The 13295-nt window shown below is 44.0% G+C and overlaps 4 protein-coding genes across 5 annotated transcripts in view; 1 reads left to right on the forward strand and 3 right to left on the reverse strand.

Moving 5' to 3' along the window:
- The window catches only part of LOC126558632 (14-3-3 protein epsilon), a 321858-nt gene that overhangs the window by 152174 nt on the left and 156389 nt on the right, over positions 1 to 13295 (reverse strand). The window lies entirely within an intron of this gene.
- LOC126558356 (opsin-1-like) overlaps positions 1 to 13295 on the reverse strand; it is a 306086-nt gene that overhangs the window by 48451 nt on the left and 244340 nt on the right. The gene's annotated exons all lie outside the window — the stretch shown is intronic.
- LOC126559232 (uncharacterized) lies at positions 2309 to 2989 on the forward strand. Its single transcript, XM_050215360.1, has 2 exons — positions 2309 to 2376; positions 2491 to 2989. Exons 1-2 carry the CDS (start codon positions 2319 to 2321, stop codon positions 2946 to 2948), a joined length of 516 nt encoding a protein of 171 aa, XP_050071317.1. The 5' UTR covers positions 2309 to 2318; the 3' UTR covers positions 2949 to 2989.
- On the reverse strand, positions 8651 to 9247 carry LOC126559378 (uncharacterized). Its single transcript, XM_050215528.1, has 3 exons — positions 9187 to 9247; positions 8920 to 9114; positions 8651 to 8850 (listed from the first exon to the last, which is right to left on the reverse strand). The coding sequence occupies exons 1-3, from the start codon at positions 9245 to 9247 to the stop codon at positions 8651 to 8653; spliced, it is 456 nt and encodes a 151-aa protein (XP_050071485.1).

Genomic DNA, 13295 nt, shown 5'->3' on the forward strand with positions numbered 1-13295 from the left:
TGTTCAAACTTTTTCGATATGAAAAAAGCAGCACAAATAAGGATGTAAAAGAAGAGAGATAAGGTGAATTGATTTTATTTAGAGTTGAAAGCGAAAAAAAAGAACAAAGTAGCTTCAAGAAAGATTCTTCAATAAAATATGTTTTCCAATAAAATAAGGAACAAACATGATTGGGGTGATCCGGAGGCCAAGACGATAACGGCGGCGGTGTACACACGACAGGACCGCGCATTAAATCCCATCGGGACAGGTGGGAACCGGATTAGAGAACTGGAACAGACTATTGGTTTTCAAAATTATGATCAAATTCTAATGATTTAATGGGATTTGTAACATTTCGGCGAGAACTTCATGTAACTATAAATCAAACATAGTAAGCAAATAAATTAGTCGTTACATGTATTTAATGGGAATTCTGTGCTGCAATCCTTCCACCTGTTTGTAGTGTAATTGCACACTAGCAATACCAACATAGCAGTCCTGCTAGGTTAGCATTTCAATTGTGTTTCATATGATTACTGGATAATTACGCAGTTTGCAAACAGGTTTACCAATTAATGGCACCTACACCTATGGTAATTTTAATGACCAGAACAATTTGATGCCACGCTAGAAAAATGCACCTGTATATGTATGTATTTGTATCTTTTTCTATAAATTATTTGTTTTTCTGTGGAAAGTATATAGGTAATACTTGGAACAAAATAACGTAGGACACTTCGATAAACTACAAGTTTGCATAGTACTGAGTTGGATAGATGTTGTCGGCTGTGTGTATAATATTCTCATTTACGATTCATTTGTCAACGTCCAACGTGAATTATTCGCTGTGAAACATATTCGATTCCTGGGTCGAGAAATATTATGATTGAATTTCGGTCGAATCGTTTGGAGGATTTACGTGAAGTGTGTTAAGCTGTTCCTGCTGTTATCAATCGCAATGGAACTAAGATAGCTAAGACGGTGGCACCATTTCTGGCATCATAAATGTGTAATGGTAAAATGCTCGCAGTGGTAAGTGCACTTATGCCAGACGCATCGTGTATCAATTTTTCTTCCTTCCAGGAGCACATTTGTCAGCATACGATGAAAACGAGCACGATTTCAAGCCGGGTCAGGATGTCACTTTAACGTTAGCATTCATAAAACATATCTATTTCTCCCTGATGTATTTTTCGACATTTCTTAGCCATTGACGTATCTTCCCTCTTACCAATCGTCCTCGTCGTCGTCGTCGTCGTTGAGGGTTTACGGCTGGAATTGGGCATTCTGTTCTCTCGCCCGCTATCATCAATTCACCCATTGTAAAGTATGCGCTTCCGATGGGTATTTCCGTTTTGAGATGGCGTTGCCACAAAAATAAAATAAATAAAACCGGCAGGATGATTGTGGAAGTAGTAGCAGGTAGGTTGAGATTCCCCTGCAGAAATTGTTGAGCTGCGATTGTTCACGTTCGTCAGCGTCAAGCGACAGTTATGACTTAGTAATGTGGACGAATTTCGTATTATTGGGGCAGGAGTAGTGTACTTCGTGTGAGGATTGATGGAGAAAACGCGTTCGAAATCATTCTATTCGTAGCATAATGGAATTTTTTTGAGGATGCAAAACTGGAGGTATATCTCCCGTGCATTTTCATGTATATGATTTTTGTAGTGGATGTGCATTGAACCATACATCATTTGATCAGAAGAGCATGTTTAAAAAAGCTCTTTGGATATGTAAGGTGAAACAATGTTACCATTTGAAATCATCACGAAATTTAACAATAAGCAGGATTGGTTAACTGCCTGGTATAAATAGTCCGCGTATGACTGTTGTATTGGTATCCCATACTCATCAATAAACATTATCCGGGTTCACATGCAACGGTGATCTTTTGCGATCGAACAACGTCATCTTTTGTGTGCACTATCCCATTCCCCCGTATCGTAGTAAACAAACGCATTAAAAAAGGTTTGCATAATACACCCATCGTCTGGCAGTAACAGCCTTGGACTTGCTGCATTGCAAGCACCCGGTACAACGGCTCCACAATCCACACGTCGCTTTGCAATTGATGGCTTTTAGAGAAAATAGCACCAACACCAACGGCCGATTTCGCTTTCGCGACGCCAGATGCATGCCGATCAACACTGCACTTGCAGTCGCTGCATTTAGTTAACGCCGGGCAGTCAACAGAGAAGCTTACCGGTTACTTTGCGATACCTGCTCTGAGATACACGCGTAAAGTGCTGGTGTAAATAGTTCGCGCAGTTTTAGTTGTGATACTAACATAACATACAATCAGTTCTACGATTTACCTAGTTGCTGACGTCACAATGCATCGCTCGGCTACAGTCACTGCAGCGTTAATGCTGTTGGCTCTTGCAAAAACAGGTTAGTCTTTCAAGGTAACCCATTTCGGGCAACGATCCCAAAGCCGATGAGAGAATGTGAACGGAGACGAGCCTTTACCGAGATTTAATGATTTTTTTTACTTCTTTTTTGAAGGATATGGCCTCGAATGTGACTTTTGCGATTATTACGAAGAATGTTCGCTCGGGAAAGATGTACGAGTGGTGACATGCGATGAGGAAACGGTCCTAAAGAACAACGACACTCTAGTCAACTTCATTCCGTCCCTGAAAACGATCTTGCCAGCCACCTCACATCGGTACGAGTGTTTCCACGTGCGAGCGACATCTGTGAGCGGCCACGTGTTTTTGTATACCCGAGGATGTGTCCACCAGCTCGAAGGAGAAAGACGCTTTTGTTCCTTGCGCCATGTCGCCTTCCAGGGATCGCTCGAGTGCATCGCTTGCAACGGTGATCGGTGCAATAACGTTCCCATCTCAATCGACGAGGGGACAGGATCCGTTGATACGGTGCGAAGTTCGTTGATCTCGCTGACAATCTGCTCATTACTTGCAGTTTCACTGGGCAGCTTTACAACGAACCCGTACAGCTGATTAATAATGAGAATAAAAAGCTTCAAACCTACCTGAGCCCAGTACAATTACAGTGCTTCGTGTGTGATTGGTGTGCGATCGCGCAATAGCTAGTTAGTTGCCTGTGGTGTTATGTGCATGAAACAGTGTGTGATGTGACTGCAATCCGTGCATAATGGCGTTCTAATAACTCGCGTCACCCGTGGAAGGAACCTTTCGGGTCCGCTAAGGGTCAAATCGCTATTGAGAAATATATGGTTAGCAGCGGAGTGGACGGATGCTTCTGGGCGGAGCGGTTTCGGGGCGGAGGCCAGATCGTGGCTCAATTATGTCGTGTCGTACACTTGAACTTTACCAATTAGTTTGTGCTTTGCGTAAGACCTGCCGCTAGATTGACTTGGCGAGCCGCTGCTTGATGCAATGGAACTTGCCCTTTTGGCTTGGCGCACAAGAGCTTTCGGCCGTGCGCTGTGCGTTGCCGATCGTCGCCTTATTTTTGTGACGCATACGCCTCACCTACCTAGACGTAGGTCTGCTCAATCAATAAACATATAATTAAATTCAATCAAAACAATGCGGCTTAAAACGGTGCTCCCGAGCAAGATAGTGGGGAGGATAGACGTCAGGCGCTTGAACCGGTTCTTGAGCGTGGTGAGGGTTCGCAACGCGTGTGAAGCGTTTGCGAGGACCTTCGAGAAGTTCGAGGCAGCTTCGGGAGCAGCCGGCAACAACTATGACGATGATGATGGTGTTGAAATCTGCGTTATTGCGGCATCGACGACACCGGAAGAAACACTCTTGAAAGTGAGTGGGTGTAGTTTTCCCTCCAACACGGCACCGACCGGTAGTTAACGAAGTACGAGTGTGCCGGAAGATGACGAGGGAATGGATTGACGTTTGCGAGTTTGCGTTTGGTTTTTGGGAGGTTTGTTTGTATTTATTAAACAAATATCGTATTCATAAATCAAATCTCGCACATCCAGGCGTCGTCCTTTTTCTTCGAACGAGTATTTTCCGTACACCGTCTTCCTTCCCTAGCGTCTTACCGCACCGCTTCTGGACACTGAGAGTGGAGTGGATGGTAGCATAAGTTTGTACGCAACGCTTCCTTTTGTGGACGTTTCGATCCTCTCTAAACACAGGATCACCGTCACATGCTTATTACCTTGTCGGGCGCGTAGTTTTCGGGCCAAGGCAAAGTTCATCAGCACTCGACGTCTTTCACGTTTTGATAAAGAAGTAATTTAAATATTCTATAAATTCTCCCAATTCATTTTGGCGACACGTACACACGGCTTCTTGGGGATGTACGCGAGACGCGCCATAATCATCACACGTCATCAGCAGTATCGTCGTCTAATTCACAAACTCCATTCTCCTGGTAGGAGAAGGAGAGCTTCAAGAGTAGGAGAGCCTTCAACCCCACAACGGTGCAAGGTCGGTGAGTTAGAATTTCGAACGATTCGTCCCCACTGCGGCTTGGAATAATTTCCTACCAAACTTAGAGCAAAATTATGTATGCTGATGTTGTTAAGAAAAAAAAAACAGTCTAATGATGTTTTGCCAGAATTTTAAAATTATTTCTAGTAGCTTTCTAAATAACAACATTCAATGAAAGAACATAGAGAAGTCTAATTTTCATAGTAATTAACATCTTCCTTGGTCCATCAGAAGACTTCCGGGAGTTTGTCGTCCCTTCGTGAACGCTGTTCTTGAAGGAACTTGAGCACAATTTATTAACACTCAGTATGTACAAGCGAAGGTGGTCCTTATGTTTCCGTGCAACACATACACACACACACACATCATACGCACCCTGCATCGATAACTATCTTCTTGTCGATACTTGACTCAAGAAGTGTTGTCGGTGACGCTTGTCGCATGTTGGATCCTTGAATTATGTGGCTAGTTCTCCAAGTTCGCCAACGATGGTTCTAATCGGATGATGACACTTGCGAATCCGATCAAACGCAACGCCCCAAAAAAGGGAATTTCCGGCATTCGCATCCGGGGTGATACTCGGGTGGAGGAAAGAATGAATGCCCACTCATCACGGGAAAACTCTCGGCATTGGCACGAAGACGATACGGTACGTCCCATTCCGGACATCCTGAATTCATCCTTCGCAATTTTCAAGGATATTCATCTTCCACGAATAACGAACGCTGTCCATACACGACGATGGCCCGGGTGCTCTTGCTACGGCAAACGGTTTTCCATTCTGATTTATGACTTCGGGGTTTTCTAAGAATAACTTCATCAACCGTTACCTTGTGCACTCGAAGGAGTCGTATCTGATTTCTTCGAAGCTCGACTTCCCACACAACCGGCACCGAGTCGTGTGTGAAATCATGAAGCCGTTCAGCCGGTTGTGTGTAGAACAGCCAACGGGTGCTGAACGGGTGGGTCCTGTATCGCCAGACATTGACTGGAAGCGAAGCGATCCAGCAGCCGTACTCGTTGGGTTGTGTTGATTCGCAATAATAATAAGTAATTATTTATGCCTCAATAGAAAATCACGAATCACACAGCGAACACAGCGTTTGAGCGCGGAGTGGGATACAAACTAGTCCACCAGTTTATGTTGTCTGGGAAAATGAAATACAGGAGCACGTCAATGTTACGGTCGGAGGGGAATCCTTCTTTAAAACGGAAAGGTTTTGTTGTTGTAGAATGCCATCGGGAAATTGGCACAAACAAAGACAGACTCTTGGTATCTTCCCGGATTCGGTGTAGGTACGAATAACAACCCCCTATCAGCGCTTGGTCTCCCAGTAGGGAAATCAAGCATAACTTGTCCCTTACCTACAGGGGTACCTGAGCAGGTTGAAGCTGTCAAAAGTAAAGCACCACGTGTGTTGGGCAAGAGATCGCGTGTGTACGTGTGTCCAACGTGCTTTCGAACGTTGATGATAATTAATTCCGACGCTGTTTGTTGCCGAATCTGGTGCGTTAACTTTTGACAAGCCTGTGTTTCGTAGGGTTGGTGATTCCTTGTGAATAAACAAATGAATTTGTAAATCGCGCCATCGGAGGCGAATCAGCATTCGGGCGGAATGGCAACCGGGACAGCAATAATTATTTCGATGATTGATGAAAAAGCATTTCTTACACAACTATCCAGTGGTTGTAGTGAAAATTTGAATAAAATTTAGAGAACTGTGGACCACCCACCACTTGCGATAGTTAATGGCAATCGGTAAAGGTGAACAGCGGTATGAATCAAATCAATTGTTTGCGCAGGCAGAAAGTGTTTAAAACCACGATTGCCACGGAATTGCTTTCCCACTCGCCCTTAACTGACTGATGGTTCTGCTCACTGTACACATTGAATCCCGAGCGTTTTTGGGTTTGGTCGAATGCCGGAAGCGATTTATATCTTAAAAGACGCCCAAAGTAATGTGGCTAGGGCTAGCCGCACGGAAGAGTTCGGGGCGACTACCGTTTGTCTGCATCGAGCCGAAGTGATTTGTACGTCCTCGATGCCTTGAATGGTCGTTGTCCGGGTTTTTGAATCTGGTCGGGGCTGGGAATGTCTTGGGAAATCTTTTACGCCTTTCCGAGTCTCACCTTGCCAAGCCAATGCCAAGACGAATTGGTGTAAAATCTTGAATGTATGTCTTGTGCGAAGAATAAACAACCCAGCGCCGTCGTGGTTTGGGCTGATATGTGAAAAGTTGGAAGAAGCGTATAAATTTCCCTCCGACCGCTCGTTTGTAGCTGCAGCGAAGTGGATGCGGCGTCGAACGGCGTTCCAGTTGTCCTTCCGGATGAATGTGTGTTGGCACAGGACAAGGACCGATGCTTGTATGCTGTTTGGATCTGGTGCGATCGATGCGGGTAGAGCGCTGAGAAGCTCGGAGTCAGTGGAAAGGGAATGAGGCAACAGTCTGAACCCTGCTTCCGGAATGGGGCTAGATTCCTAAGACGGAAACCACATTATATTATTAAAGTTGTTTATGTTTCTTATAATATCAAATTAAGAGTTGGAGATTAGTTAAGATAAAGCGCATATAAATTACGATAGACTTAAATTGATTTTTGCTCCGGTAGAGCGGATGGTATTCCGCGTGTTCCACCGGACGGTCACATCGGATGTACGTTGCGGATGTTAGCACCTCACGGTTGCTGTGGTGGTCGGTGGGCTGACAGGGAAACGGGAGACGGTCTGTTTGAGTTGAGTTCACTAGCATTTTCGCAGTATGGGTAACGAACGAGGCCGCGGAAAGTTTTGTCTATGCGGCGTGTCTAATGTTACACCAGAGGTGAGTTATAGTGGCTACGGTGGTAAGGCAACTTGTGCCACTTCCTGCCACACCGGTACAGCAGCAGGACGGGAACTACGGATCCCAGTGGCAAGTGTTCGATTGGAAGGATCGAGTTTCCTTATCCTTTTGCCCGGGTCCGGTCAGGCAACCGTAGTGCGCTTTAGACTACGCACGGTGTGTTTGCCTTTGTTTGGCTAATTAATTATTTTAATTATTAATATGAATTCGACGCCACCGCGCCACATACCTTGACGAACCTTTCGCGTGTTGGTTGGGTGATGGAACTTTGACTTTGTTTATCTACCAAGGCGGGGCAGGACGGTACAGCAAAGTGTCGGAGAGTCATTTAGGAAGCGCACGGAAGATCACGTAAGATATTTCCAATCTGGCGTTCCTCCCAATTCCAAAGTGTTGATTGACTCGGTTCCATGTCGGAGTTGCAAGGCGGCCGCAAATGGTTGGTTGGTTGGTGTTTGTGTGTGTGTGTTTGCATAATGATAAGTTAGCTTATTGAATGGGAAAGTCATTTAAATTGATAATAAACTGAAGTTTTCATGGTGGAAGTATAGGAAATTGTAGGTGTACAAGTAGGACTGTTGGCAGCTCTCTGGTAATTCGGATTCGGATGCATCTTCATTCGTAGTTCGACACAGGGGTTAGCATTGGAGGAACTTTAATTCCAAAAAAGCTTCTGAAGGTTAGCGCAATCAATACGCTTGGGGAATCACTTTGATTGTTGTGTGAATATTTTATACAAGTTGTATCTATACGAAGCAGGGAGAGCGATACGGTGCACTTTCGAAATCAAACTGTCACAAACTGCAACTATTTGGAAGAGTAAAGATCAGAAGTTTCATCGCTCAGGATGCATTCCTTAGTCTTGAATGTTGGTTTACTGCTACTAATGAACGCGGTCCAGAATGGTAAGGATAGTATTGATCATACATTGTTGGAAAATAGTTGTATCGACACGTGGTTTGTTTCGCTCTAGGCTACGCCAACCCGTGTTTGAATTGTTTATCGCAGGGCGAAGAGCTCATCTGCGACGATACGGGCGAGTTCCTGGAGTGTAACGAAGAGCTGGCCGAGAGGTACATCAGCTTATTTATGCGTGTGAACGAAAACTTGGACGTGGAGAGTGTCGATAAAACGCGCTTCAAGTGTTTCAAGTTTAACATTATCGGCGAAGAAGAGTTCCATCTAAAGGGGTGCACCTACGAGAGCCTTCCTATTTGTGATAACATGAAAGAAAATATGGGTTGCACAACGTGCCGCGGCAAAGATTGCAACAGCATATACAGAGAGAACTACTACGACGATGATGATTATGGACGGGCAGTAGCTCACGTGTCATCGAGCGAATTAATAGCCACTTGTACGATTGTTGTCGGTTTATTTCGTGTTACTCGATGGCATTAGCTTCAAAGCACTAGTGATGGGACAGATTGTGCATCGTTAGCTTGAAATCACAAATGCACTCACGATGAAGGCCACACTCAGTAGTGCACTGCTAAGCAGACGATGGCCTTGGTTGGGCGATGGAGCGGTATAGAATGAACAGGATAGGTTGCCATAAAAAGAAAACGTAGGCTGGCTGCAAATGCTTTTACTGCCCGCCGTACATCCCTGCACGGCAAATGTGTCCTCGTTATACCCTGGTTGGCGCAACAAGCCAAGAATTAAGAATCCACAGTGCTAGAAATAAAACATACTGCACTACTTACCCTGCTGAATAAAGGTCACTTTCACACACCCATACTGCGTGGAGCTACCCGTGAAGTCGCTAGCATTTTTGAAAAATATTGCCAACTGGTTCACTGTTTGGTTCACTATATCCGGTGTACAGGTAACTTTGGGAATGGTTTGATTAGCTTGACAGGCTGCAACTCCATTGCAGTGCGGACACTGGTTGGCAAGAACTGGAACGATGCAATTGGATTAATCAACTTGTCACGCAAACAAAAATCCAAACACAACACACGATCACTAACCGTAGCTCAAAGCGACACTGAGCGTAACAAAAAATACGAAAAAATGGTTTGCAGCGATCATCTTGCTTGGGTTTGTGATGCTATAATACTGATACCCGGGCTGGAGGGAAACACCTTTTTATCAGCTTCAAAAACAATGTTGTCAATGAATCACTGGCACTTGGGTACAGCGCATCATACTGTCATCGATTGGTTTGCGTTGACTTAAGATAACTGCTGAAGGTAGGTGAGCTAATAGAGGTTGATAATATGACAAAGTAGTTGAAATTATACATCTGTTTTGCTTTGGTTTATTGATTAGAAAACGAAGCACAAACCATGCGAATGATCGATTGAATCGATCATGATTGCGCATTGCATGTGCATTTCCATCTATGAAGCCAAAGTATTATTGAATAGCAGCCTACAGTGCACAAACAATTATCAGAAATTAATGTATAATCAAATATTCCGCTAAACTAAATATGATAAATAAAATGGGGGAATCTTGACACGGATTGGCTAGTTACTCTTGCTTATGGCGAGGCAGTTTAGATGAGATAAGATCATGAAACAGGTAATGTTTTGCTCTGAGATAAAAGCTAATATTTATCATAAATGCACTTAATTGCTTTTGTTTTTATATATATTCTCTACGAATGACATCTTTCTATTGATTATACTATTAAATTATCAACTATTTTAAATGAAAAATGTTTAAACTCTATTTCAAATTAAGACCAAACAAAATAACAAGCCTTTTATGCTAATTTGATAACTTTTATAGTAAACTGCTAGTCAGAGTCTCAGAATGCAACCATCTCGTAGTACATCTACCGATCGCTACACTCCTCACAGGAAGTGTTTCAAAAAATAGTCAACCAAATGCATTCAATTTCGGCTAACAAATCAAATTTGCCACTTCAGTGAGAGTTCCAAGTGACAAAATTGGAAACTCGTGCTGAGGAATTCAACAGCTCCACGTGCTTCATTTTAGAGGCGCTAGCAAATCACTAAACGAACCGTAGGTGTCCGGATTGGTTTTCCATCGTACGTCGAACCTCACACAGAACACACCGTACAGCTTGCAGCGTTCAGAACACCGTATTCGAATGACATCGGTGCATGGATATGAGTGTATCAATAATAACTGCGGTTTGATCAAGGTCCGTTTGCGTCCCTTTTCGGCTGTCTCTTTCAGACATTCAGACGATGGTATCAGTACTGGAAAATACCCACTTTGCTTGCCAGAGTTCTCTCTGGCTTCGTAGTGTCGAACCGTTCGTCGTTCTTGCCAAACCACACTTTCCGAACGCATCGCTTTGTGGTGAAAAGGTAAAAGAGCAAATAATTGCATATTTGAATCCAATCCGTGTGTCGGGATTTTGGGGGAAGGAGACGATGAAAACGTTGTCATCGTTAGCTTCCGGTGTGGAGAATCGGTTTGAGTGTCAATTTCCCCCGTTGCGCTCTGGGCTGGACGTTCGTATCTCTCGCTCTCCTCGGAGGCACATACAGTGTCGTGGTCAGTGAGGTGTCTGTTTTGGTTTTTCATAGGCTGGACACAGCGGCATTGCTGGGTTGCTTGAGCTTGGGGCCGATCAGGGTGGTTGGTGCCGGATGCCGGGTGTCGTGTGTTTGGTTTTGCCATCGGGCCATCAAATATGTAACATCCAACGCAGAGCCCCATAGAGAGACCGTTCGACATTGCACATTGCCCATTAACCGGAGCACGCATCCGTGTGGGACAGATTGGGATCGGGTTATTGTATTCGATGGTTATATGCATATTTTACGATCCATTCTCACTCACCGGACTCCGGCCGTGCGAGTCGAGCGGCTCTTTGGTGTGGGTGAATACTGACCGATGACATTGGCATCGAATGCTGACGGCATTCAGCGATAGGAGGAAGTGGTTTTTATGCCAATGTTAACTGAATCTGTTTTTTTTTTTTTATTGTTGTCGTTGTTGTTTGATTGGGTTTCATGCTACAGATTTGCATAGATGAAGGGACAATTTTGATGAATCCATGAACAACTCGGAAAAAAGAGTTCAATCTGTTGCTGCATTTTTTCTCTCTCTTTAAAACAGCCAATTGAATGCGACATTTCGAACGGAACGGCGAAGCGACGACGGTGGTCGAAGGCGGGCAGAACAGTGTCGAAAATTGGTGCGAACAAGATGGGATTGGATATGATTGAACTGCTCCTGATGATCCTGATGTTGGCAAGTGGGATAAATATTTCATCGCCGTAGAGTTGATTATGAGCAGGTCGGTTTGATTTATGATGCATGATTTAAAATTAAATCACTTAATTGGTTTTTGCATATTCGATTGAGTGTGCAGATGCAGCTCCGTAAAATGTCCATAGGATGTTCGTTTGACCGTTTGTCATTTGCAGAAGCGATGGAGTTAGTCGAGAAAGGGAAGATGCGTAATTGAACATCACACACGTGTTTATTTTTATGACGCCTGCAATTTGTTCAAAGGGGTCGCAAAAACTGGTCAATTTGTGTCAACAAAAAGGCGATAAATTGTTTATGATTTGGTGTTAAAATGAAGCCCAAACCGGCGAACCGTGACGAAGAGTTGACTTGTAAATAGAGCTATTGAGAGAGGATAATTTGGTTGCTTTTGATGCCAACACAAACCAACGCCCAAATGCATTGAAAGTTTATAAAAGATTACATCGTTACGGTGGATTGATTATACTGCTGGAAGGTTCCAAACGAACGGGTGCTCAGCCATGTTCGCCATCGCGTTGTGGAAGTTGGTTGTTCTGTTCGTCATAATAAGTTTTTTAGTGAGTGTTGTACTAAGATCGTAGAAAAGTGTTTTCTGACAACAAACTTATTTTATGATAAATTCATTCAGAACTTTAGCACTGCACATCGAGGACGTGGTCATGGTGGTAGAGATGATGATGACAACGATAGCAATGGAGACCGTGATTGGGATAGGGGTTCGTCTTACTGGAACAATTACCCCACGACGACGACAGTTAAAGCGGCCACAATTACGGCACTGCCTGGGTATACTATTAGTAGAAACACAACAGTAACTATTCCTCCCTTCCCGATCAATACATCGTTTGATGTTCGGACAGGATAGAGAGAAAGAAGAAGAGAGAGGAAGGGATATGGAGGGAGAGATTTCGATTTCTATCTCATCTTCGAAGTTAATAAAAGTGTTTGCTCTATTTTGCACTTCTTCCTTTTGTAGCTCAATGTGTCCATCGCCATGCAATTACACCTTAGCCATAACGGTTAATCATGGCTGAAAATAGCTGAACCGTTGCACCAAATTAAGTATGCATAAACATTCCAATTTTATTCTCAGTAAGTTCAATTCCCTCGGCATTATTTGTTATTAAAAAAGAAGTAACCCGTTTCCGAGTTCCAAAACGCTACATTATCATTGCATTGCAAGCACAACTCGCTGCCATAACTCGAAGGCTCGAAAGGTGTAGGATTGGGCCGGGTTCGAAGTAAAAAAGGGCATAAATTAATTTACTTCTCTCGTCGCCTGACACGGATTCGCGATTCCAAACAGGTGAGGTCCCGGTGAACCGGAAGCAGTCGCAGTGCCAGCTATTCAGCTGGAAACGGCAAAAGCGTGTTAAGGTGAGACTATCCGAGTTTATGAACTGCAGTCGCAGATCAAGGGATGGGATGGTAAAGGGTGGGCGAAATTAAGTCCTATTTTAATTTTTGTAACTCTTTGGTGGGTGAAGAATTTCTTCTAAATCTTTGCGAACCGTAGCGGTAGTGGTGGATTGTGTGGTAACGGTTTAACGTACTGCCGGAACCGGAAGAGTAAATTGGTGAGATGTTACGATGGACGGAACGGGAGCCAAAAACTGTGCGCAATACATTACCATATAATTCACAATTATCATTTGGTGGAAGAGCTAATTGTGGTTTATGTGTGTAAAGTGACGTCGCGATGACGGTATGAAGCGTTCGGTGAAGCCGGAAGTGGCTCACCGGTTAAAAGACCGTTCCATAAACATTGTCCAAGCCATATCCGTAGGCTTCTTCCTGCCTGCCTTGTGGAAGATGCTGATGCTGCGACGACGATGCTGCGCCTGAATGGAGGCGCGTGGTGGCAATCACATTTTTATTCGTG

The sequence above is a fragment of the Anopheles maculipalpis genome, chromosome 2RL, assembly GCF_943734695.1.
Source record: "Anopheles maculipalpis chromosome 2RL, idAnoMacuDA_375_x, whole genome shotgun sequence".
Classification (NCBI taxonomy): domain Eukaryota; kingdom Metazoa; phylum Arthropoda; class Insecta; order Diptera; family Culicidae; genus Anopheles; species Anopheles maculipalpis.